We start from the raw sequence: 22,302 nt of genomic DNA on the forward strand, positions 1-22,302 counted from the left end.
ACTTTTCTTCTGTAAAAGCAAAGCAAAAGAACAAGAGACTACCACCATCAGTCACATTTAGGCTCAGTTCTAATGATGCTCTACTCTTGTCTGCAAAGTTAGACTTATTTCTCTTTATTGTGAGGAGGATCATATCTTCTTGTGTCTTCTGAGTCAGTACTATGAGTACTTCTAAGATATGTTCTGCAATGCAGTGATCAGCTATCATGTAGCTTTTATCTAGCAGCCTGGTTTAAACTAGTACTTCTGGATAAATATTCAGGTGTTTAGTCCACACTGTGTTCTGTATAGTAAGAGGTACACTGCTAGTAATATATAAACTACCTAGTTATAAATTGATTTGAGTATGACCACACAAACTCCAGTTACTATAGTATAGACATGACTGCCTTGTAGTTAAGACAAGTAACATGGAAGATGAACGAAAATACTAGAGAAAGTCAAGATAAATTTATTCATGACATTTAAAAAAGCAATGAGCTGCTGTGAAAAGGCAGAGAAAGTGAAATGGGTTTTAGGTTCTGCAACATGTTGGCCATCTCATCATGCTATTGCACAAAAGGGTGTATGTTCAATCTTTATCTAATCTGTTCTATATAATACCATCTTGTAATAGCATCTTAGAGGAAAGAGAAGACAACCACTTATTGATTACATGTGACCTGCTAATATAAAGGAACCCTTTAATGAATCTACTGAAAGCACTGAATGATTTTCTTACAATGACATATTATCAATCCTTTTCAAAAGGTAAAAGAATCATGATTTTCTCCTGTTTTTCCATCACCCCCTGATCCTATGCATCTCTGGAGATCACATGCACAAAAATATAAATCTAATTCAAATAATATTACTTCAGTCAATATTCCATGTTTGCTGCTTTATGAGGTCACCATATACAATTGCATGTTAAATATTTGGAACTAACTTGCCCTGCTGAAGCTACTGTGAATTATTATTTAATTCCTGAGGAGCAGGAACTGACTTATATTAAGATGTAGACAAACTCTTTAATCCACACTGAAAAACAGGTGAATAGAAAGAGGTTCAGAATGGGCAGAGACTTTTTATGAGATCCTGGCCCTTTTGTAGTCTATAGGAATTTTGCTATTGACTTACATGGAACTAGGATTTCACCCTGAAAAAGTGACTCCAGGTGTTCCCTCAAAGTAATGAACAAGTCTCACTCTTTTCATAGAAGACACAGCAGGGAGGAGGTTGTTGTGATTCTAACTCCATGTTTATTGAACAGCATATCAGTGAAAACATTTATCCAGGAAGTAGGAGACAAGGAACAATTCCCTAAAGCTAAATTTTGCATAAGTGTGTAAGTGGCCTTAGATGTTTAAATATGCCCATCCTGCTTGACTCCCTCAACACTGTTAATACAAAAGGTGAATGGGTTCTCTTCCTCCTGACTTTTTCTCCCATAACTCTCAAGAGTAAGATGATAGCATGTTACAGAAGTAAATGCAGTAATGGATTGTCAGGTACTGGAGCAGGGTGGAAAAGAATTATACTTAAATGTCTAAGTCCACTTGGATTCTTAAGAGATAAAACAGCAGGTGATAGGCTCTAAAAGACACTGAGAAAGTTTTTAAAAGGTGCTGATATAACTACTTGAGAAAGAAGTTACTTTGCAGTATAAGGATGATCAAGGTAGCCCACAAGCCTAGTTGTACCCATTTTAATATTTTGCAGTTTAGTATAGCCTGATGAACTGGCTGAGAGTGACAATTTCATAGAAATGAGAATGATTTCCTTTTCATTTATTTAAAAATAAGTGTTAGCACACATTGCATGAAAGACAGCAACTTTGAATTCCAGACATTTTTTACAGAGGAATGATCCTCACCTGCAGCATTCAGTAATGCGAGATTTGGAGTTATTGATTTAACTTGCTTTCTAGTTTAAGGGAAAAATAAAAGAGGTATAAGAAAATGTTTCATTTGACTCCATTAGTTGACATTTTATATTGCTTCTGGTGCCTGCTACATCATTTTATCTTGTTCTATGATTTACAGTTGTGTGTTGGTGAGTCATAGGAAGCCAGATTGTTCAAGCCCACTATTTTAGAGCTTTATCGGCAGCAGATGAAAGAATAGTAACTCTTCTGAGGGATCTGTTTCTATAAACTTTGATCTCCTTTAGGATAATAACATAATTTTTGTCACTGGTGGTCAACATTGTCTAAGCCCTCAAGGAACTTTGTTTCTTCCATTTCTTTCCTGTGCTGCAGTATTGAACAGGTAAGTTGCCTTTTGTGGCTCTTGAGGCCTTCTTCATTTTTTTCCCCTTTAGATCCTCTTATTTATCCCATAGCAACATTCAGTAGACAAAATAAAAAATTTGTCTCCTATAGTGCTCTATCATGTATTTTTAACTAAGCTCTTTTGTGCAGAGATAAACAATCACTTAGATTCTTGCCTCTCTAGCTGTGCCTCAACCTCCCTATTTAATCCTTTTGTTTATAACCTGTGCCTTTCTACCACATGCTGTTGAAAGATGCTCCTGTTCAATACTTTTTACCCAACATCTTCAATTCATCTTTCTTAATACATTACTGAGGGTTTGATTATGCTGTGGTCACATAGGGGTCTGAATAGGCGCACATGGTGTCTGCTATCTCATTCTCTCTCTCTGTCACCAGACAGTGCCCTTCCAGATCGTGGTTCTAAGGCTGTGCACCCAATATACTTCTAAACAGAATTGACATGGTGAAATCAGAACCTTGACTCCCCTCTTCTTTGTGCTTCTTTCCTTCCTGAAACAAGGGAGGGAGGTATGATTGTGTACTGTAGTGGACTACCCCTTAACACAGGGTTGAACTTAAGTCTTGGTCAGGTTGTATTGAATAACCATAAATGTTTCCTCTCCAAATTGTTGTGTTTGTATTGCACATGAGATGACTACAAAATTTAGACTTTTCTCAAAATTGTCTGGTTTTGCTGCAGGATCATTGGTACAGTATAAATGTTTATTTCTGCACTGCATTAGTGATGGACTCATATGTTTCCTTGTGTAAAAAGTGCCAAGGTCTGGAAAAAGTATTTATGGTATTGTTTCTGGCAATACATTGTATGTAATCAAACAACAAAAAACAAATGCAAACAAAAAGCAAAACAAAAAACTTGATGAACATAATGTTATTGAGCATGCGTACTGATGCATCTTCCTTAAATATTCTCATATACCTGTTTAATTTCATAGTTTTTTCCTTACTTGAGGTATTGGCATGTCATTTTAGACTTAATATAGCACATGTTTTAGAGGTACGAAAATGGGCTCAAATGAATTGCAAGACCTTGTCTTTTCCTGAACTAAGTGTGTGTATGTATCCTGCATAAACAGTGCATAAATATTTTATGAATCAGACCCTTAATTTTCACAATTTCAGATGCAATTATAAACAGGTGCCCTCCTCCAAAATGAAAAGCACCTTCTGTTTCTTGCTCCTAAATAAAACATAAGCATTTTCATTTAACCCCTTCATCTTTTGAAACTTCTGCAAGCATGGAATTAACTTTCACTATTAAATTTCTAAACTATGGAATTATAGTTAGATGCTGTGACGTACAACTGTAGCGTTGGTTTGTATTCTTGCTCTTTCTTAAGAAAAAAAAACTATGTATATCAAACAAGAATGATTATGCAATATTGTAGAGAAAGGACTGTACGAAAAGGTATACCAAGGACAACAGCAATGCAGAGTTCTACAGAATGAACTGCCAGCATGCCTCAACCTTTTTAGAAGGTTTAGTTCTTGGCGCCTCTGCTCATAAAGCCATAAAAAGAAAGATGTTAGTTCATGAAAAAATGCTTTAGGTGCGTAGGTAGGAATTGTCATGAGGTTACTTGTCCAAAAGGACCTGGAATTAGATCTTAAAACTTCTTTCACATAAGCCATCAAACAACTATCAGAGGATAATGACTTTCTGCCAATACATGCAAGGATCTGATTTAAAGTAATTACCAGCAACTGACTGATTCAAGCCCACAAAAGTCAATGGAAAGAGCCCTTTTATCTTCCATGGACACTGAATCAGGTGCCTAGAGGGGAAAAAAAACTTCCCCTGTCCCTGAACCATTTAGTTCCTCTGCTTGACTTATTTTAAATGTGGGTACACGAATGAAACAATCAGAACTCTTAAAAGCTATGTACCACTTATATGCTGAACTTAATTTAAAATAATTTTTTATTTGAATACTAACAGATTTTAAGCTACTTTGAATTAATGACTGTACTGTGTATTTCAAAATAAATATCTACATAGGTAATTAGCTATCTCATGAAGGAAAGAAAGATGGTTATCTATTATCATGAAACTATTTATTGCATTTTAGCAGTGTTTTTTGTCCTCTGGCAAAGATCAATGCACAGATAATACAACATTTTGATCTACATTTCAAAAGGGCAAAAAGTTTCCTGTGTACTTTATTTAGGTAATTTGTCATTAGGTTTCTTTTGCTTGTCAGCTATTAATGCATGAGCTGATATTTTTCTTTAATATAATCATCAAAATAGGATGTGGGGAGAAGTCAACAGGCATCAGTGATAGTCTGAAAATGAAGACAAGATGTCTTCTCAAACAAGGCTAAACAGAGATGTTCTTTTGAAACAAGATAATTGTTTCAAAGACTTCTGAAAGTCTATCTTACTTGACCCTTCTGCATAGTCACAGTTAGAGTGGATGTATTTTCTCACTTGCCTGGATTCACTAACTCTGTAACCTCAATTGTTGAGTCATAAAACAACAAACAAAAAAACCACAAAACAAAACCGGTAGATGATTATATTAGTGGAATCTTGCCATTGGCAAAATCCTGTTCTCACCCCGTATTGTGACTGATCATTTTTACTACAAAACCTGGCCTGTATCTTGAAGAAATACTTCTAATGCAAGTCATAGACATTGATGTTTGAGCAATATTTCATATTAAATATTAGTTTCCCTTTCCGAAGGATCATCAAGAGCTTTGTTATCTCTGTTGGCAGGCTCTTCATTCTCATTGTTGGTCAAAGGTTCTGCTTCCTTGGAATCAGCATTCTTTAATGCTTTTTGTTTTTCCTCTTCTATCTTCTTTTCCTTTGCCAACAGCCTGTAGTTAATGGCATTACCAATAAACAGCCAGATACTTGCCACAATCACAATCACTCCACAGACAAAGTACATGTATTGATATTCACCAGTTACATCCACTAACCAACCTGAAGGACAAAAAAAAAAAGACAAGGGTAAGTTTTGAGAAAAAGAATAGTTTATACTGTAACTCTAACCGTAGATGTCTCCATTTGAAGTTAAGTTTTAAATATGGCACAGGAAAGTACTCTTAGGGTTTCTACATGTGCTTTTATGCATGCTTAAACTTAATGCACACTTGCCTAATGCGTATTAAGGTGATTTAGGAGTGTGTCTACACATGCACATGCTAAGGCGCATTAATGCGGCACCTTAGCACATCTACACGTGTGTTAAGGTGCTTTAGTTATTTGTGCCTAAATCTGCTTTGGCAGGTCTCAAATTTAGGTGCAAATAAACTAAAACCACAATTTTTAAGGTGTATTAAGGGTGTGCAAGTGTATACTTGCATCCTTAATGCCCCTTAAAAATGGCTAAAGCACCTTAAATCAGTACGTGTAGATTGTTCTAGATTATTGTTCTAGGTTATTTTCAATGATAGATGTACATTGCGTCTCTAAAAGTTTATTTCAGTATAACCATTGGTTATTATTAAATTCATCATCCCTAGTAGAATAGTTGAAAGACTTAACGGAGACCCTAGTAAGCAGTGGTAGAACTCAGACTTTTCTCCATGTCCTTTCACAGCATCTGATGAAGTGAGTTTCAGCCCATGAAAGCTTGTGCTCTCTTTCGATAGATGTTATTTATTTAATCTATAAAGGTACATATCCACCCTGCCTTCTGACTGACTTGAGAATAGCATGGCTAAAATTATCTCTCTCAGAATTCAGACCTGTCATTTTTTTTCCATCTAATATTTTCCTCCTGTTGCTTTGGAATGACTGCCGTTGGGACTGTTAACAGGCATTAGGCTGGAATCTTCTCAAGCTGCTGTCACTGTGCATCAGTAGTAATATCTTTTACTGGCCCAACTGTATAGTTGGGAGACACAGGAGACAAGCTTTGAGTACAGCAGAATGACTATTCCCTCTTGATGTTGAGTGACCTGAGGTAGGGCATGCATGCATGGAAGCTTGTCTGACATCTCTCCCAAATATGCAGTTGACCAACAAAAGATATTACACTCCCCTCTCCCCCCCCTGCAAAATGGCTACCTTTGTGACATTTTTAGTTCCCTCATTTCATTTTTCATTTCCCACACTGCAAAATTTCATTTCCAACATGGCAAACCACACAAGCACATACTCAGAGCATGTGGTGGGCCAGTACGGGACACTCCTGCATTGAGCCACCCACCTCACTGCGCCCAACCACCTTCCAGGCTCCAAGTGCCTCCCTAGGGGTGCGTTGTGTCCAGCTGACCCCCTTCCTGGAGCACACTCGCTAGCCTGGGAGTAACGTGAGCTGCCACCACCCCGAGAAGGAACTCTCTTGGCCCTGTGTCCTCGGGGAAACACAGGCCTAATAGTCCTACAGGCACCTGGGGCACTTCCCCAAATCGGGGGCCAAAAGGGAAAGTCTCCCTTAGTCTGCAGACCTAAGGGGTCTCTTAGGCTTAATTTAGACCCACCCCTCAAGAAGTCTCCTACACTGGTCACAAAGGAGAACTTTATTGATTACAGGGGGTAGGGTAAAAATAGGGTACAAGATAGAGCAATATCATAGGAATCCCATAGAGCAAAACAGTCTGGTTGAGGTAGCCTTTTGATCACACATCTGAGTTACTGCCAGCTATATATCTAATCAGATCTCCAGTAGCTTACTCACAAGTATTATCCAGAGGCTGTTGGAGATTCCCTCTGGAGGCAGGCCATTCCTAGCTCATGAGTTATGGGGGAGAGAGCCAGTTTCAGATGATAAAACTCCTCTCTAAGTCTGAGTTGCCTGCATGGCTGCTGCCCCCTCCTCCTGGGCAGTCTTAATTTATATAGCCCCTGTGACCTCGTTCACCTGGTCCAATGGAGGCCAGCACCTGTTAGCTGTTGGTCAACCAATTTGAAATACATCACTAGCTGCCGGGCAGACTCTAGCCTACCAGGTACAAGCCCCTCAGCCAGGTAGGTGATACCAGTCATGTAGGCAAAGGGAGCAGGTTTCCCCCCTCCCTCAGGAATGTATCCAGCTCAGGTTACCTAAAGAGATAGGGTAAAGGTTTGTCTCCTCTCCTAGGCCCATCCTAATCAAATTGTCACAGGGCAGAGATTTTGGGGAGAAACAAACTGATATCAATGAGCTGACTTACATGCTTCAAGTTAAATACATTTTTAAATGATTTTGCTGAACTGGGGCCAGTTCAGCAAAATCCATTCCTTCCTTTTTCATGTCCACATGATAAAGTATTTAGTAGAATACACAGATTCACTGGAATTTGACATGGCTGTGCCGTGAGCACTTCTGCTACAGACTCAAGTTCTCAGCCTCTAGGCTTCCAGCCACTCGCCCCAGTGCCCACACTATTACAGCAGGATAGCAAAGTCTATCATACTAAAGATTTACCTCGTGTACATGTAATAATTATGAAAAAATAATTAATCTAATGCACTATGACCTGTTGAGGGTAATATGTAATTGTTTGCCTTTATAAGAATTCAAAGTTTTGTACTAAATATATTGAATACCTCAGTCTCTGCATTATGCCTCATGATTACTACTAGAAATATCTGAATATTATTAACAAATTATTGCAAGTATATTATTCATTTATTAGAGAGCAGTAGTTATCATGCTAATCTGAATTTAGGCGAAGGTAGGCAGGGTAGCACTTTTTAGAATAACTCATTCAGATAAATGTATCTGAATGCCTCTGAATAAGTTCATTTATAATGTGCCATCCTGGTCTGCCTTTTGTTCATTTAGTATTGCAACCAATGTAGGCCTCCGCAGTAATATTAATACTTCTTTAAAGATGCCTATCTAGTAAAATTAGGAAAGAAAATTCATGTTCGTTCAAGAGTTCAGTATAATATAGGATCTGAACTAAGACTAAAATTTGAGATGTAATGTGTGCCTGGCTCCACTTTGTTTTCCTCTGTTTAACAAGCAAAATTTAATTATTTATCTTCTATCCCAAATATAACACTTCTTAAAAGCCTGAAAAACAAATGCATGGAAAAATAAATATTTATTACTTCATCACTCTGTTAATATTAAACTTCATTTTTGTACAGGTTATAATAATATTTGAGCAGATTAGATTTGATCAGCTGTACATGCAGTCCTCCCACTAGGTGGTGTATTACAAATTTGTGTTAAAGTAGCATATTGTGTCCCTGACCCTTTCAAATCTAAATGCACATAGTAAAGGATGCACAGGATATTTTAGAATGTCTGTGTAACTACTGAATATTAATGTCAGTGAAATAACACCTCAAAGTTAAAACTGGCCCTCTTTATCCAAAATTAAGAAATATTACTTCAGTATAATAATGTCCCCTTTCCTGCAAACACTTATACTAGTATATTTAAATTTAAGCACCTGAATACTCTCATTGCCTCCAATATAATTTCTCATTTGTGTTAATTTGAGCACGTGGGAATGTGTTTGAATGCCTGGTGCTTTTGTACTGTTTAGTCGAAATGCATATATATTTTGAATGTGGGTTATGTATACTCCAGGCCAGTATTCTGTAATTCTGTGGTTTTATATGCATTAACAATTGGTGTAGGATTTTGAAAAGTACCCCCCCCCCAAAAAAAAGCCTACCTACGCCTCTTAAAAAACAAAGCCTTGGCTGCTATAATTCTAAAGGTGATTAATGAGTGGTAAAATAGTGCAGGCCAGTGGTCTACTCAATACACTGATGAACAGCTTCAGGGTCCTGTCATGCATGTCCTCATGTTGGGACAACTGATTTTCTTCTTTCTATAAGCTCCATGAGGACTAGCATTCAAACAACATATAGGGACTTTAGTTTCTGTCACCTTTTAAATTTTGATGTGTGTGCATATACTTGTTACTACTGCACAGTAGAGTCACTGTCACTGTTCATTGCTACTGGCCTCAGCATCTTCTGTGGATGTGGCCACTGAGAGCTAACATTATGGTCTTACTATGACAATATAAGATACCTGTATTTCATGTACAGGTATCTGTATGTCTATGAAGGACACACTGCATATGGAGACATAGTTGTAGGTGTGTATGTGCTGTACATGCACAGGAAATCTATAGACATGCATATAAATCTAAATCTTTGGAATACAAAACCACTTAATTTATTGCAGTGTTACAATTCTAAATGCAAAAGGACAGATCATTAAAATGGTGTGATTCCAATGGCAACATCAATTAATGTGCATGTATACAATATTTTAGATTAGTATTAATATTCAGTTGTTTACAGTGGGCCTAATGGTATTTGAAAGGGGAACAACAAAAGATTCCTTACCTCCAAGAGGTGGACCGATAAGAACCGGGCAGCACTCCACAATTGTGACAAGTCCCACGGCACTGGAAAACCTGGCAGCACCAACAAGGTCCATCAGCGTCTCAAAAAGAACACTGCTAACCATTCCAAAAGCAAACCCAAAAAATACAGCATATATCACCAGGCCAGTGTAGTTTGATGCCAGTGGGCACATGATATGACAGACACCATTGTACAAGACAGCAAAACTAAAGAAATACTGGATTTTTGGCCTGATGAATTTGGAGTTTGCCAAAAGTCCCATTGAAGGCCTAGCAAACATGTCTACAAAAGCTAAGATAGACAACAAAAAAGCTGCAGAATATTCATCAATTCCCTTATGCTTGGCATAAGGAGCCAAGAATACTATTGGGGCAAAGAAACCAATAAACATAATAACATTTCCTGACAAATAAATTAGAAATCCTCTGTGTTTGAAAAGGGATATATCTAAATATTTATTCAGAGTTTGCCAGAAAGCCTTCTTCTTGTTGTTTTTGTGCAATGTAGAGTCTCCTGCCCCTTTTTCAACATCTTTTTTCACAGGAGGGACTGGTTTTGGTCCAACTGGTCTCATAAGTGACCCAGCCACGCAGCAGTTCAGCAGAAGTCCTCCCAGAATAAGAAAGCTTCCTTTCCAGCCAAATAAATTAAAGAGAAATTGATTGAGAGGTGCCAACGTGCTTAGGAATACAGGACTTCCAGCCATAGCTAGTCCATTAGCAATGGGACGCTTCTTGTAAAAATACTTGCCAATCATAGTCAAGGCAGGCTGCAGGTTGAAAGCTAAACCCAGACCTAAGGAGCAAATAGAACATAGCTTTATTGTGCATTATATATACAAAACCCTTCACTATAATATATTTTATTCAAAAAAAGCTATCATATCATTCAACAAGTTTGAATGAAGAGAAAAAAAAATCAGTATCAGAGAATGAATTATAGTTTCATTGCTTTTCAGAAGGTTTACTGTCCATGGAATGTCTGGCCTGATGAGAATGTCATGCATTTGAAAGCATGTCTAACTTTATTTCAACTATGCAGTTGGTGCAATACATGCTTCTCGCATTATTCCTGGACCATTACGACTACAACATCATTCTAACACTACACTAGAGTTTTGACATTTTCCTGTACTGCACTGGAATAAAAGCGAAAACTAGTAATTTTTGAGCAATGATATAGACAAAGGAGTAACAGAGGAAAAATGGTATCAAAACCTTGACTATACCATTTTTATCTTACTAAGCTGTAATATAGTTTCCTCTTTGTTCACTTCACAAACGTTTTAAAATATCATCTAATCTAAAAAAATTAGCAGCTTTATTTTACGGGTATAATCCTCTCTTTTTTTTATCTCTATCCTTATTTGGAGTTGAATGTGTAAGCAAAGTAAGGTTTAAAATTGTTAATAATTACTAATAAATTTGCAGCATGAAATCCGTGGTCAAGGAGGAGCTGAACTGTTATAAAATATGGGGAAGGCTATACAGGCTTCTGTATACAGCAGGGGAGGGCCTGGTCAGGATGGAGCTAAACACTCCCACTTACTTGTGTCCACAAGCATGCTCTGAACCTGGCAATAAAGCGGTGGGGCTGCTCTGAATTCACTGTTAAGCCCTTAGGACCTTGTCACACATTACATTTAGCACCTGCTAATTTTAACTGGTGTTAACATTAGCATGTGCTTTGAGCACTTGTATGTTAAGGGTTAATACTCCCTCTAACCTGCCCTACTTTGATCTGCCCTTAGAGGGCTGCTGGACAGTCGGTGCAGGGCTAGAAGCCAAGTTGGCTCTGTGCCTGCACAGCTCACCTGCTCTCAGGGGCAGGGTAGGTATCCCAGATTGCAGGCAGCTGGGGGCTGGCAGGATCTCAGCAGCCATGCCAGCCCCTGTCTGTCTTGACTGGGTCCCTGCTGCTCCCCACATTTCCAGATCTAGCCTCCCTGTCAGCTTGGATCAAGCTGGCTGCTGTTGCCTCTACTCCCCACCCCTGGCGCTCCTCTCCTGCCCCTCAGTCCTACCACTCTGCCTCCCAGCCCTTGCAGCTCACTCCTGCAAAAATAAAATAAATAAATAAATATATATATATTTTTTTGCAGGAGCGAGCACTCTATTTCAGAGCACTTATATATATATATTTGTGGGCCTAAAAGAACTTGTATCTTTATTAGGTATCTTCTAGTCTCTCTGCTACTGAGTTCAAACTACGTTATGATTAGGAGCTAAAGTGATCAATGCAAAATCCAATAGAAATAACTATACTAAGAGTCATCACAAGGCAATCAATTTTAAAGTGCAGCACAGTTTGGAACATATATATTGCATTTACTGAATAAAATAATAGTATGTTTCTGAAATATCCTAAGAAATAATTTAATATCCCAGAAAGTCATTCAAAGAAACATACTTCAGGATAAATAGAATGAATTAGATGGAGTGTCTTATCTGTGTTTGTAGTATGCCTAGCACAACAACACTCTTGTCTATGTCTAGGGCACCTATTCTGTACAATGATATTATAAACATTAAATATAGTGATAGTAAATTCTGAACAAGTTACTTACCTCCAACAACACCTATACATATGTAAAGTTCCAGAACACTATTGCAGAAAGAGGATACAATCATTCCAAATGAACACAATATGCCTCCTGCTATCATTACCGGCCGGCTACCATATTTGTTCACCAAGACGCTGCTTATGGGACCTGATGGCAAGAAATGAACAAATTTTCAGTCACGTTGTTATACATATATTTGCAGTTAGGAATGCGTAGATGTCTTCACTGCAGGCATGATGGGCAAATATTTATGTGCTTGAAGTTAGAGTCATAGTCATGTGTCACAGACGCATGGCTTTGATAAATATTTCAGTCATGAATCTGGATCAAAGGATGTAAGACATGAATGATACAAGCTTGCTTATTACCATTCTCAGGAAACAAAAATGATCCCACTCAAAGGAACACTTGGGAAGGCAAGGAACACTGGGACAGGCCAGGTTTGGGGAGGATCCATGAAAAGAAAGAAGGATGTCTTCAGCTGTGTGACCCACGTGCAGCAAGCTCTTTGAGCTCACCGGCTTGTTGCTGTGGGATCCTGCTGGAGGCATAGATTTAAAGCAATGCCAGAGCCCAGCAGGTCAATGTCATCACCACTCATCCACACTTTTCTCCTGATGCTGAATTCAGAGGAGGTTTGGGGGTGATGAATAATAGCAGCATTCAACACCTGGGCTCTGGAATCTTGTCAAAGTGATGACTATGACAGAAGCTTGCACCAGCATTGTGGTGAATTCACTGCTCATGGGTCGCACCCCTTAAGGGGTGTGGCCACAGCCTCCTCACCCCCATCCTGGATATTTTGATCAGTCAGGCCCATACTGTGAAGTCCAGCTCAGGATTTGAAATAGAAGGAAAAAAACTATTGCTATTGCAGCAGAAGAGATTTTTAAAAGAATCCGATAATAATGTAGTTTAATAGTACGGAAACTTTGGGGAATTTTATAGTTGCCTGTTAACTTGTGTAGGATACTTTTAGTATGTCAGTGGGATCACATACCTACTTAAAGTTAGGCATGTGCTCAAGAATCTTGTTTAATCAGAGTATAAATCAGAGTATAAATTAAACACAAGTGAAGCTTGACTTGTTCTGAAGATGAGTGATAATAGGCAGCATTAATAGCACTAATGAATATAATAGGTAGACTGTGTTGACTAACAAAGTCTAAGGCACGGTTCAGTGTCATTACACTAAGGTCCCCTGTACACATTATATCTATTGCACGGTTACCTTGTTAATTGCGCAATAAATTTAGACTGGCGACACGTTCAAATGAACTATTGAGCATTAAAATGATCCCACTAGCTGTAAAGATATTGCTCAAAAATGTGTAATAACTTTATAGCTAGTTTCTATCCAGCTTTAATTTGCATGTGTAGTCTACCACTGAGAGAACACAGGTGCTGCAGTCTCCCAGCCAGTGTAATCTCCCTGCTGTGGGGTGCTTCACACAGCTGTAGGGGCTTGAGAGGCGCACAGCTGATGAGGCTCTTGGTCCAAGTTGCACAGCTGGGACAGAGTCCCACACCTGATGGGGCTCTCAGTCCCAGCAGTGCCACACAGGCAGCCAAGACCAAGACTTCCACACCTGAGGGACTCTTGGTCCTGGCTGTGCATGGGCCCCATGACTGGGAAGCCCCTCAACAAAGGGAGGCTCCCAGCCATGGGACCCTGCTTCTTGCTGATGCAGGGGAAGCCTAGGATTGGGCTCCTCCTGTACTGGCAATAGGGCATAATTGGATCTAACATGTGATCTCACAATCATGTCTCCTGCAATGCACTTGTGGAATGGCAGGAGGCATAATTTTGTGTGAATCACACATTAGATCTAATCACACCTTTACCTGCACATATAAAGGGGCCCTATAACCTATAAACTTGAAAATATAGCTACAGCTCTGGTCTTTAGTTTCAAGAAAAATTTAATTTATAGTGTAATTATGTTAATATCAAACAAATAGACACTAGGCATCTAAACATAATGTACACTTACAAGTCCTTTAAATGAATAGGCGGTATCACACGTACTAAGTGCTATCAGAGCACTTTAAGGATGTAACACAACTTCTGATTCTATTATATCTGGTCCTAATCAGAATTACCAGTCTAGGTTTTGTAAGCATGACATTCACTATGTTTAAACAGAAAAACAAAAGGGAACAAATGCAAACTGATGTTTAAAAGTGGAGCTACAAGAGACACCAGCAATAAAATGAAATGTCAAGTACTGCATTTGGTTTTACTGCAAATCATTTTGGCTCTTACACTATATTTGCTCCATAATAGTGACATAAATTAATGCCAGAATATCCATTATAAGAAAAAAGAAGGCTCAACAAACTTGAAAACCTATGTTCTTTGCAATATGTTGTTGTTTGAGCTCCGATATTGACCTGCCCTAAATCTTTTACTGTTAGTAATGGGTTAATAGCAAAAGTCTCCATGGTATACTATACCGTCTTTTGTATAAGCATAACTGTCCATTGAATACAGTCGATTGTCTACTTAAAAATCAATTTATATGTCCATTAGTTTGGTTACACAAAATAAAATCTGGATACTTAACACAAGGTTTCAAGCACAGTTATACAGAGTCAAGAGGTTTAGCTGACAGGACATCTCATGAGATAGCCAGTAGTCTGGGTTTCTGGGCAGGCCAGAAACAGTTTTATATGTGATATAGCAGCATTTCTTTTTGTGGAACTAGCCATAGACAGGATTAGCATTCACAGAAGAGAAAAATCCCAAAGAAAGCCTTGATCAAAGCAGTGCCATGCATTGCATCCTGAAGATTATGAAACTTGTGTGGTCTTATGAACCTTTGGTAGAACAAGTTCCAATCAGGAAAAGGCCTTAGGGTTGTGTGAGTAACACTGTATTTCAGTTCTTCAGCAGCATGAGGTGGGAGGTGTCAACCCAAAAGAAAATTCTTCTGTATTTTTTGTTGATATAATATACACTTATATATTCATTTTGCATTAAACAAATTGTTTGGTCTATTATGAGATTTATTTACTCTTTTATAAATATGAAATTTAGCTAGATTTGTAAACCTGAATTCATGGGGGGAGGGAGAGGGGAAGTGGTGAATCTGAAACTGAACTTTATGACAAACTATTTAAATTAATTTTTTACCCTGCTCTGTTCTGCCAAAATGCCAACCATTATACTGAGGGACAAGGAGGAAGATGAACTCTCAAAGCCTGTGTCCTAAGCCATTTAGCTTTTCATACATTACATAGTTCACACATAAAACTTCACCTGGATATGGACTGGTACCACTGGAGTTATGTGCTTATAGAAATTTGCATTTCTTCTCATGAGAAAAAGATAAAAGGCCTTTGTGGGGAGGGCTTGGAGAGTCAGGTAGAGGGGATTAGAAGATCACAAAGGAATAGTTTTGGACAAGGCTGCATTTTTTGGAAGATACTAGAGATGTCTTTTGGAAGCTGATGACAAAAAGGACAGCCACCTTTTTGTCCCATCTCTCTGACCTACATCCCAAACATGTATATGTATATGTTCAAGCTCCACAGCTTATACTTGGCGGCTTCATTTGTGAGAGACCAGGTAGTCAAAATCTGAGAGGGCTAGTGTTGATTAATTCTTGTGGTACATATGCTTTCAGTTAGGCTATCATATACACCACTCCTGCCGCCTTGAAACTCTTTAAGGAAGCCATCTGCGGGCATGTGCAAAAACAAGGCAACTTTTTTTTTGGTAAAATTATAAAGGATGTGAAGCAGATCAAAAATAACCTCAGACCAAGGGATTTACTTTCTCAACAAAGAAATTAATAACAGCATAAGATTATGTTAGTGCCCTCCCTTTACACTTGGTCATTTCTAGAATTTCCTTTCTTAGGTCTGCTTACCCACCACCCCAATGTTTTCTTTCCAGTCATTTACACTTCTTTTTATCAGACTGGGGAAAAAAGGCTATCTGGGTTCCCCTTGGGGGTGAGAAAGATTTCTTCCCAGTGTGTATCTTTTTCTTAACAGGTTCAGAGTCTAACAACAATTCTATTACACTGAAGGGTGTGGAAAACAACAAGGATTTCCCCAAGTCAGTGGCTGTGAAAGACGTCCCCAAGTCAAATGCTAGCAAACAAGACTATAAAGAACCACAGTTTCAGCTGTATCATGAAGCTTTAGTTTTCACTCTTCCACCCCAGGGATCCTGAGGTAACAGTTGACCCAGAGACAGAGTGAACACAAACTGAGCTCTGCATGGCTGCCAGTGCCTGCATGCCACCTAACTGGCTGACAAAGCCTGCAGGGCCTCTATTTAAACCCACTCCTTGTACCCAGCTTCAGGCTGTTTAATATTTGAGAGTTGCTGAACAATTAACTCTTGACTTTGGTTCCTGCTTTCTAGTAGGTGGCCCTAGCTGCTCACTCCTGTTTTTTTACTTTGGTTCCTGCTTCTCAGTTTCTGACTTTGTTCTGCCTTTTGGTTTATAGCCCTGAATTCTGACTTTGGTTTAAGGCTCCTAGTTTCTGTTCTGGGTTCATGTCTTTTGATTCATGACTCTGGTTCTTGCCATTGAATGCTGGCCTGGCCCTACTTCAGATTCTTGCCTTCATCACTGGATCAGACCTAATAACCCTGGCTGGGAACTGGAAATCCTGCTCTTTTGGTCAGCTCAGCTTCTCAGAAGAACTACTTGGCCTTCCCAGGCCAAAGATGGCACAGGAGATGCTTAGTGAAAGGATCGAGAGTTCTCACCTGCAGCTTTTTCTTTAACTAGGTCTTCTACCAGGTTCAACCAAGGAGTTTCTCACAGATGACATATTTGCCAGCTTTCAAAATCAGCAGTCTCCAATTCTTCACCATAATCCCATGCTGAATCCTCTCGTCTTAACCAGTTTTTATAACTGCTCCTGTAGCACAGCAATTTAGGGCACATACAGGCATCTCCATAATTCAGTCTATGATCATGTGGCTTACTTTAAGTTATGTGATTGTAGATTGGGTCCTCACTTGTGCACATGTTCATTGGTGGTTGGAGTCATGCTGGGAAGTCAAGGTGAAGAGGGTCATCGGCAGGTTTGGGTGGGCAGGTGGACTAAACTTCAGCTGTGGCCTCTCCGCCCAGCTCTGTGGGAACTCCCAAAGAACAGGGCCTGGGGCAGTTGCCCCAATTTGCTCCCCCCAAGGGCGGCCCTGTTGGAAATCTTGCCCTACCTGGCTCCCCCACACTTAGTGATTACCTGTCTGACAACAGCATGCTGTCCCAGGACTGCCACCACCACCATACACAGCTGTCCCCAGCAGGGATGCTGATGAGGGGCTTCTGGACACCACCACCAGGGCCACCATCTTCCTTCTCAGCCTCCAGCCCTGCCACCTCTGGGCCCGCTGCACCAGCTAGGACTGGTGGCTGCACATTGTCCAGCACACTTGAGATGTTGAGCAGGGGCTGGGCACCTTCCGCATAAGTTGGGCCAACTTCCAGAACCTCTTTCAGCACCTCTGGCGCCACCTAGAGTGGCAGGACACCAGCATGCCCCTGGCCCTCCCTGCAGACAGCTGGCCATGCCCACTGGTCTCTGATACTTCAGAAACCTGTTTGGTGTAGGCAAGGCTGCTTCCAGGGAGGCTGTCCTGGAGGTCTGCGGAGTCCTCCAGGACATGCTAGGGTACACCATGCTCCACATCCACAACTCCCTGGCAGTGGTGGCAGGGTTCTGTGCACTTGGATTCCCCCAATGTAGCAAGGCCCTAGATAGGACCCACGTACCAGTCACCTGCCTAACCGACAGAAGCCACCCCTATTACAGCCATATCGGATTTCACTCTTGTCCTGCAAACTGTTGTAGATCACCATGGGACGTTCACCCACAGGAGTGCTGGCTGGGTGGGTATTGCCCACAATGCCCATGTGTTTTGCAAGTCCAGCCTTTAAAGTGGCAGGCACAAACAGTGTCCTGCCACAGGGTGCTTAGCGCCAGGGGTGCTAGACTTGCATTTGGTGCCATTGTGGTTCTGCCCCTGTTCACTGGGGACCTTGCCTACCTACTACTTCTCTGGCTGATGTGGCCCTACACTGGCCAGCTGAACCCCCACCAGGCCCACTTTTACTACTACCTGGGCCATACCCATGTCCTGGTGGAGTGCGACTTCAGCTGACTCAAGAGCTGCTGGCACTCTCTCACCACCTGCCTCGAGGTCAACAAGGACAACCTCTCCCAGGTCATCATCACAGCCTGTGTGCTGCATAACACCTGTGAGGCCCAGAGGAGCTGTTCTGTGAGGCCTGGGTGGAGGAGGTGTGGTGGGCAGACGACGCTTGGAGGCAGGAGCATCTCCTGTGGCAGCAGTGGCAGTGGTGAGTCCGCCCTGCTAAGCCACCAGAAGAGCCATGCACCCATCAGTGGGGACCAGGACATTGCATGCGGGAGGCTCTAGCTGACCATTTCCTCCTGCACTCCCTGCTCTAGCTCACCTGCTCCACTGTTCAGGGACCCCGTAGCATCCCGCCCACCCCCAGCACTATACTCACTGTAGACATATGTCAGAAGAACAAGTCTTTATTCCCCTCATATCACCTCACCTCTCCTCTCCCTCCCCAACACACTGAGTCCCTCCACCACCTTCTCTACCCAACAGTAAAAAATCCTCTTCCCTATGCAAACTATGTACAAAGTGTTGTATGTAGTTTCATGGAATATAGATGCAGAGGTGGATATAGATGCAGAGGTGAATGCAGTTGGCTGGGGGCTCACCCAGCAGCAATGGTGGCCACTGGTTCTGTGGTGCAGGCAGCCCACCCTCTGCTAGGTGCTGTCCATGGCCAGCAGGGCCAGCGTGCAGTCCTGGGCCTGCTGCTGGCAGCTCCAGCTCTGTGCCTGTGTGGAGCCAGGGCAAGTGGCGGGCCTGGGCCCAGGCATGGGGGCTGGGTGGTGGTGGATCTGGGACAGGGACTGGGCCAGGGAGGAACCCAGGCCAGATGCCACAAGACCTTCTCTCAGGTCCAGGTTGAGGCCTGCTGATGGGCAGTGGGCAGTTACCAGGGGCATGTGGAGCTAAGGTTAGAGCAGAGGCAGGCAATTATTTTGGGCAGAGGGCCACTTATCCAGTTTTGGCAGGCTGTTGAGGGCTGCATGGGTAGCCCCGCCCCTTGACAGGTGCCCTGCCCCCTGGTCACCATCTTGGGACCACTGTCCCAATGTCTTGGGAGCAATGTCCCAGGGCCAGCACCCGTGGGGCCCAAAGTAGGGCACAGGCTCCTAGGGGTCCGTGGCTGGGCTGGGCTGCACCAGCAGGGAAAGGGATGAGCTGGCCCGGCTCCATAGAGCCCCTGCCAGCTGGGACCCCACGCTCCTGCCACCCTGCTCTGGGCCCTGCTGGCACTGGCCCTGAGACACCAGTGCAGGCCTCGTGCTCCTGCTGGGTACCGCACCTGATCACTCCCAGGGCTCCAAGCCCTGCGGTACAGGCAGGAGGCAGCAGACAGCCCAACCCCCCACTTGCCAGCAGGAAAGAAGCTGGTGCTGAGCACAGGGAAAACTGGCCCCTTTCCCACCCCATGACCAACACTCCCTGCTGCAGGTGTTCGCAGCCCATGCAGGGCTGTCTGGAGCAGGCACAGGCAGCCCCATGTGGGTTGCAAGTGACTACAGAGCAGGGCTCTGGCCACAGGGAGAATGAGGGGTCACTTTTCCCTGCACTCAGCACCAGCTTGTAACCTGGCCCCACTGCCAGCCTGGGCTCTGAGCCAGCTCTGGAATCGTCTGTTGGCGGCAGCAGCTGTGACCCCACCACTTGCTGCTGCCCACCCGGAGCTTATGCGCTAGGCAGCCCACACAGGGCTCACAGCCCATGCAGGGCTGTCTGGAGGAGGCACAGTGGAGCCGAGTTACAAGGTGGTGCTGAGCGCGGGGGAGGAAAAGCAGCCTGGCATTCCACACTGCAGCCACTTGCAGCCCATGTGGGGCTGCTTGTGCCTGCTCAGGACAGTCCCGCGTGGGCTGCAAGTGGCTGCAGCAGGGAGCACTGGCCATGTGGCGGGGGGCGGGGCCACTTTCCTCTGTGCTGGGATGGAGCCTGGGGAAAAGCCCTTTGCCTGCTCCGTGGCTGGCGCTTCCTGCTGCAGCCTCTCGCAGCCTGAGTGGGGCTGTCTGGAGCAGGCACAGGCAGCCCCAGGCAGGCTGTGAGCAGCTGCAGCGCAGGACATTGGCCACAGGGAGGGCAAGGGGCCACTTTTCCCTACCCCCGTGTTCAGCTTTTCCCCGGGACCACTTTTCCTCAGGGTCCTCCCCTGCCCTTTCCCCCTTACCTGAGGTTCTGGCATGCGGCAGCCATGTGGTCCCAGGCCAGAATCCCCTGTGCTAGCTTCCAGCTGCTGGGGCATGGCCGGGTGGGCCCTGCTGTTGTGGGAGCCTGCCAAGCTTCCCCTGGGTCCTACTGCCTTTGGTTCCTGTCATTTTTTACAGGAACCAAGGGCAGATAAATATTAATTTTCTAAAATTTTTAGGGGGTCTACAGGCAGGATAGAATGGCCTCATGGGCCGTATTTTGCCCACCCCTAGGTTAGAGGCTGGGCAGTGGGCAGCATGAAGGTGACCTCCAGGGCTAGAATAGTGTCCAGCACCCAGCTGTCATCATCCATGGCTTGCACTGCCCAGCCCAGGATGGCATTCTGCTCTCGCAGCACTTGGAGCCACTTGCGCTTGAGGGCCAGGAGCTCAGCCCAGAACTCCTGGTCTGCTTGGTCCCGCTCTCCTCATGCCAGTCCTATGCCTCTTCACACTAGTCCTGTGTGTCCTTGCAGGTTATGTCCTCTGTCCCCCAGGCCTATGTGTCCTCCATACACTCCTCCAAGACTGCCACCACCCACTGGAAGAGGATAGTGTGGTCCATTGTGGGCCTCTGGTGGAACTGCAGCACTGCCTGTGTGCACCAGTGACCCTGAGACTGTATTCTCGCTGCTAAGTGTGGCTTCTTCCCTGAGTCCATCTGCAGGACCTGCAGAACCATGAGACAGAAGCTTTTTGTGAGAGTTTGCAACATTTCAGAGATAAGTTGCTTTGTACCAGGGGCTGTGCACTGCCCAGCCTCAGATTCGGGATGGCTATGCATGGGTGCTCAGGGACCATAATAAGTCAGCTGGGCAGGACTGGGCCTAGGCAGCCACTGGCCAAGCCCCCCCAGAGCTGAAGGGCTGCTGGGTGCTGGTAGCAGGCAGCCTACTTCCCCCATCCCCTTCCCAGGATGGGACAGGCCAGGCTCCTGGCAGCACCTGCTGCAGTGGCTCCAGACCCCTCTCCCCTTCTGCAGGCCAACTGGTGTGCTGTGCTGCTGTACCGCCCACAATACGTGGGCTGAGGATGGGTGGGGGGGTTCAGGGCTACTGAACAATTGGGGTAAGGAGCTGCCCGGACCCTGCCCTCCCTGCTGGGGTCCTCTCCAGGGAGGAGCCCTGGGGCCAGGCCCCCACCATGATACAACTGCACCCTGAACTTGCCCCTGCTGTATGTGTCTGAGGGCTATTTGCAGTGCACGATGAGCTACTTGCACAGACCGAAGGGTGCCCAACCCACTATGCCCTGCTGCTGATAATTCTCATGGTGCCCCAGGCACACCTGCACTTCTGGTACAGCTGTGTGTCTGCAGGGAGGGTCAGGTGCTTGCTGGTGTCTTGCCACTCTAGGTGGGGCTACAATGGCACAGGGGGCAAGCCCAGGCTGCCCTACAATCTCTACTGAAAACTGGAGAGCTACCTGTGGCTTCACTATGCATTCCTGCCCCTCACAACCAAAGAGAATATCACCACCAGCATCAACATGTTCCTAGGTATATGAGAGGCCCATGTCCACCTAGATGCAGAGGCATCGGCTGTTTTATAAAGTTTAGCAGTTTCTCCTGCCTCTCTGCATTCTGTGGCAGGGGAAGCTGAGGCCAGAGGACTGAGGGCAGGTCAGATGGGGATGGAGGGTAGGGGTGGGAGCTGGGACAGGGGCAGGGAGGACCCTGGGGAGTGTGGGCCTTACCATGTGGCTGTGGCTGTTGTGGCTGGTGGGTCAGTGAGGTCCTCCCTGTCAGCGATGGTGTGAAGCTATGGCTGGTGTCCTTGGGCCACAGGTCATGGAGTGAAGGCGCCCGGCCGGGGGCCCCCCCCCGGGCAGAAGCTGGCGATGCTGGTGGCCAGCCATTCCTCATGGCTGGGAATGGGGCTGCAGA

The 22,302-nt window shown here is 43.7% G+C and overlaps 1 protein-coding gene across 2 annotated transcripts in view; it reads right to left on the bottom strand.

Moving 5' to 3' along the window:
• Positions 1 to 1,389: 1,389 nt before the first annotated feature.
• Positions 1,390 to 22,302, bottom strand: part of SLC16A7 (solute carrier family 16 member 7) — a 155,003-nt gene continuing 134,090 nt past the window's right edge. For both annotated transcript variants that reach the window (XM_019543323.1, XM_019543324.1), the window contains exons 3-5: positions 12,120 to 12,263; positions 9,533 to 10,348; positions 1,390 to 5,209 (exon numbers count right to left, since the gene is read on the bottom strand). In XM_019543323.1, coding sequence (XP_019398868.1) covers positions 4,938 to 5,209; positions 9,533 to 10,348; positions 12,120 to 12,263 — 1,232 coding nt within the window. In that variant the 3' untranslated portion in view covers positions 1,390 to 4,937. The remainder of the gene's footprint in view (positions 5,210 to 9,532; positions 10,349 to 12,119; positions 12,264 to 22,302) is intronic.

The sequence above is a fragment of the Crocodylus porosus genome, unplaced genomic scaffold (assembly GCF_001723895.1).
Source record: "Crocodylus porosus isolate Cpor-Errol unplaced genomic scaffold, CroPor_comp1, whole genome shotgun sequence".
Lineage (NCBI taxonomy): Eukaryota > Metazoa > Chordata > Crocodylia > Crocodylidae > Crocodylus > Crocodylus porosus.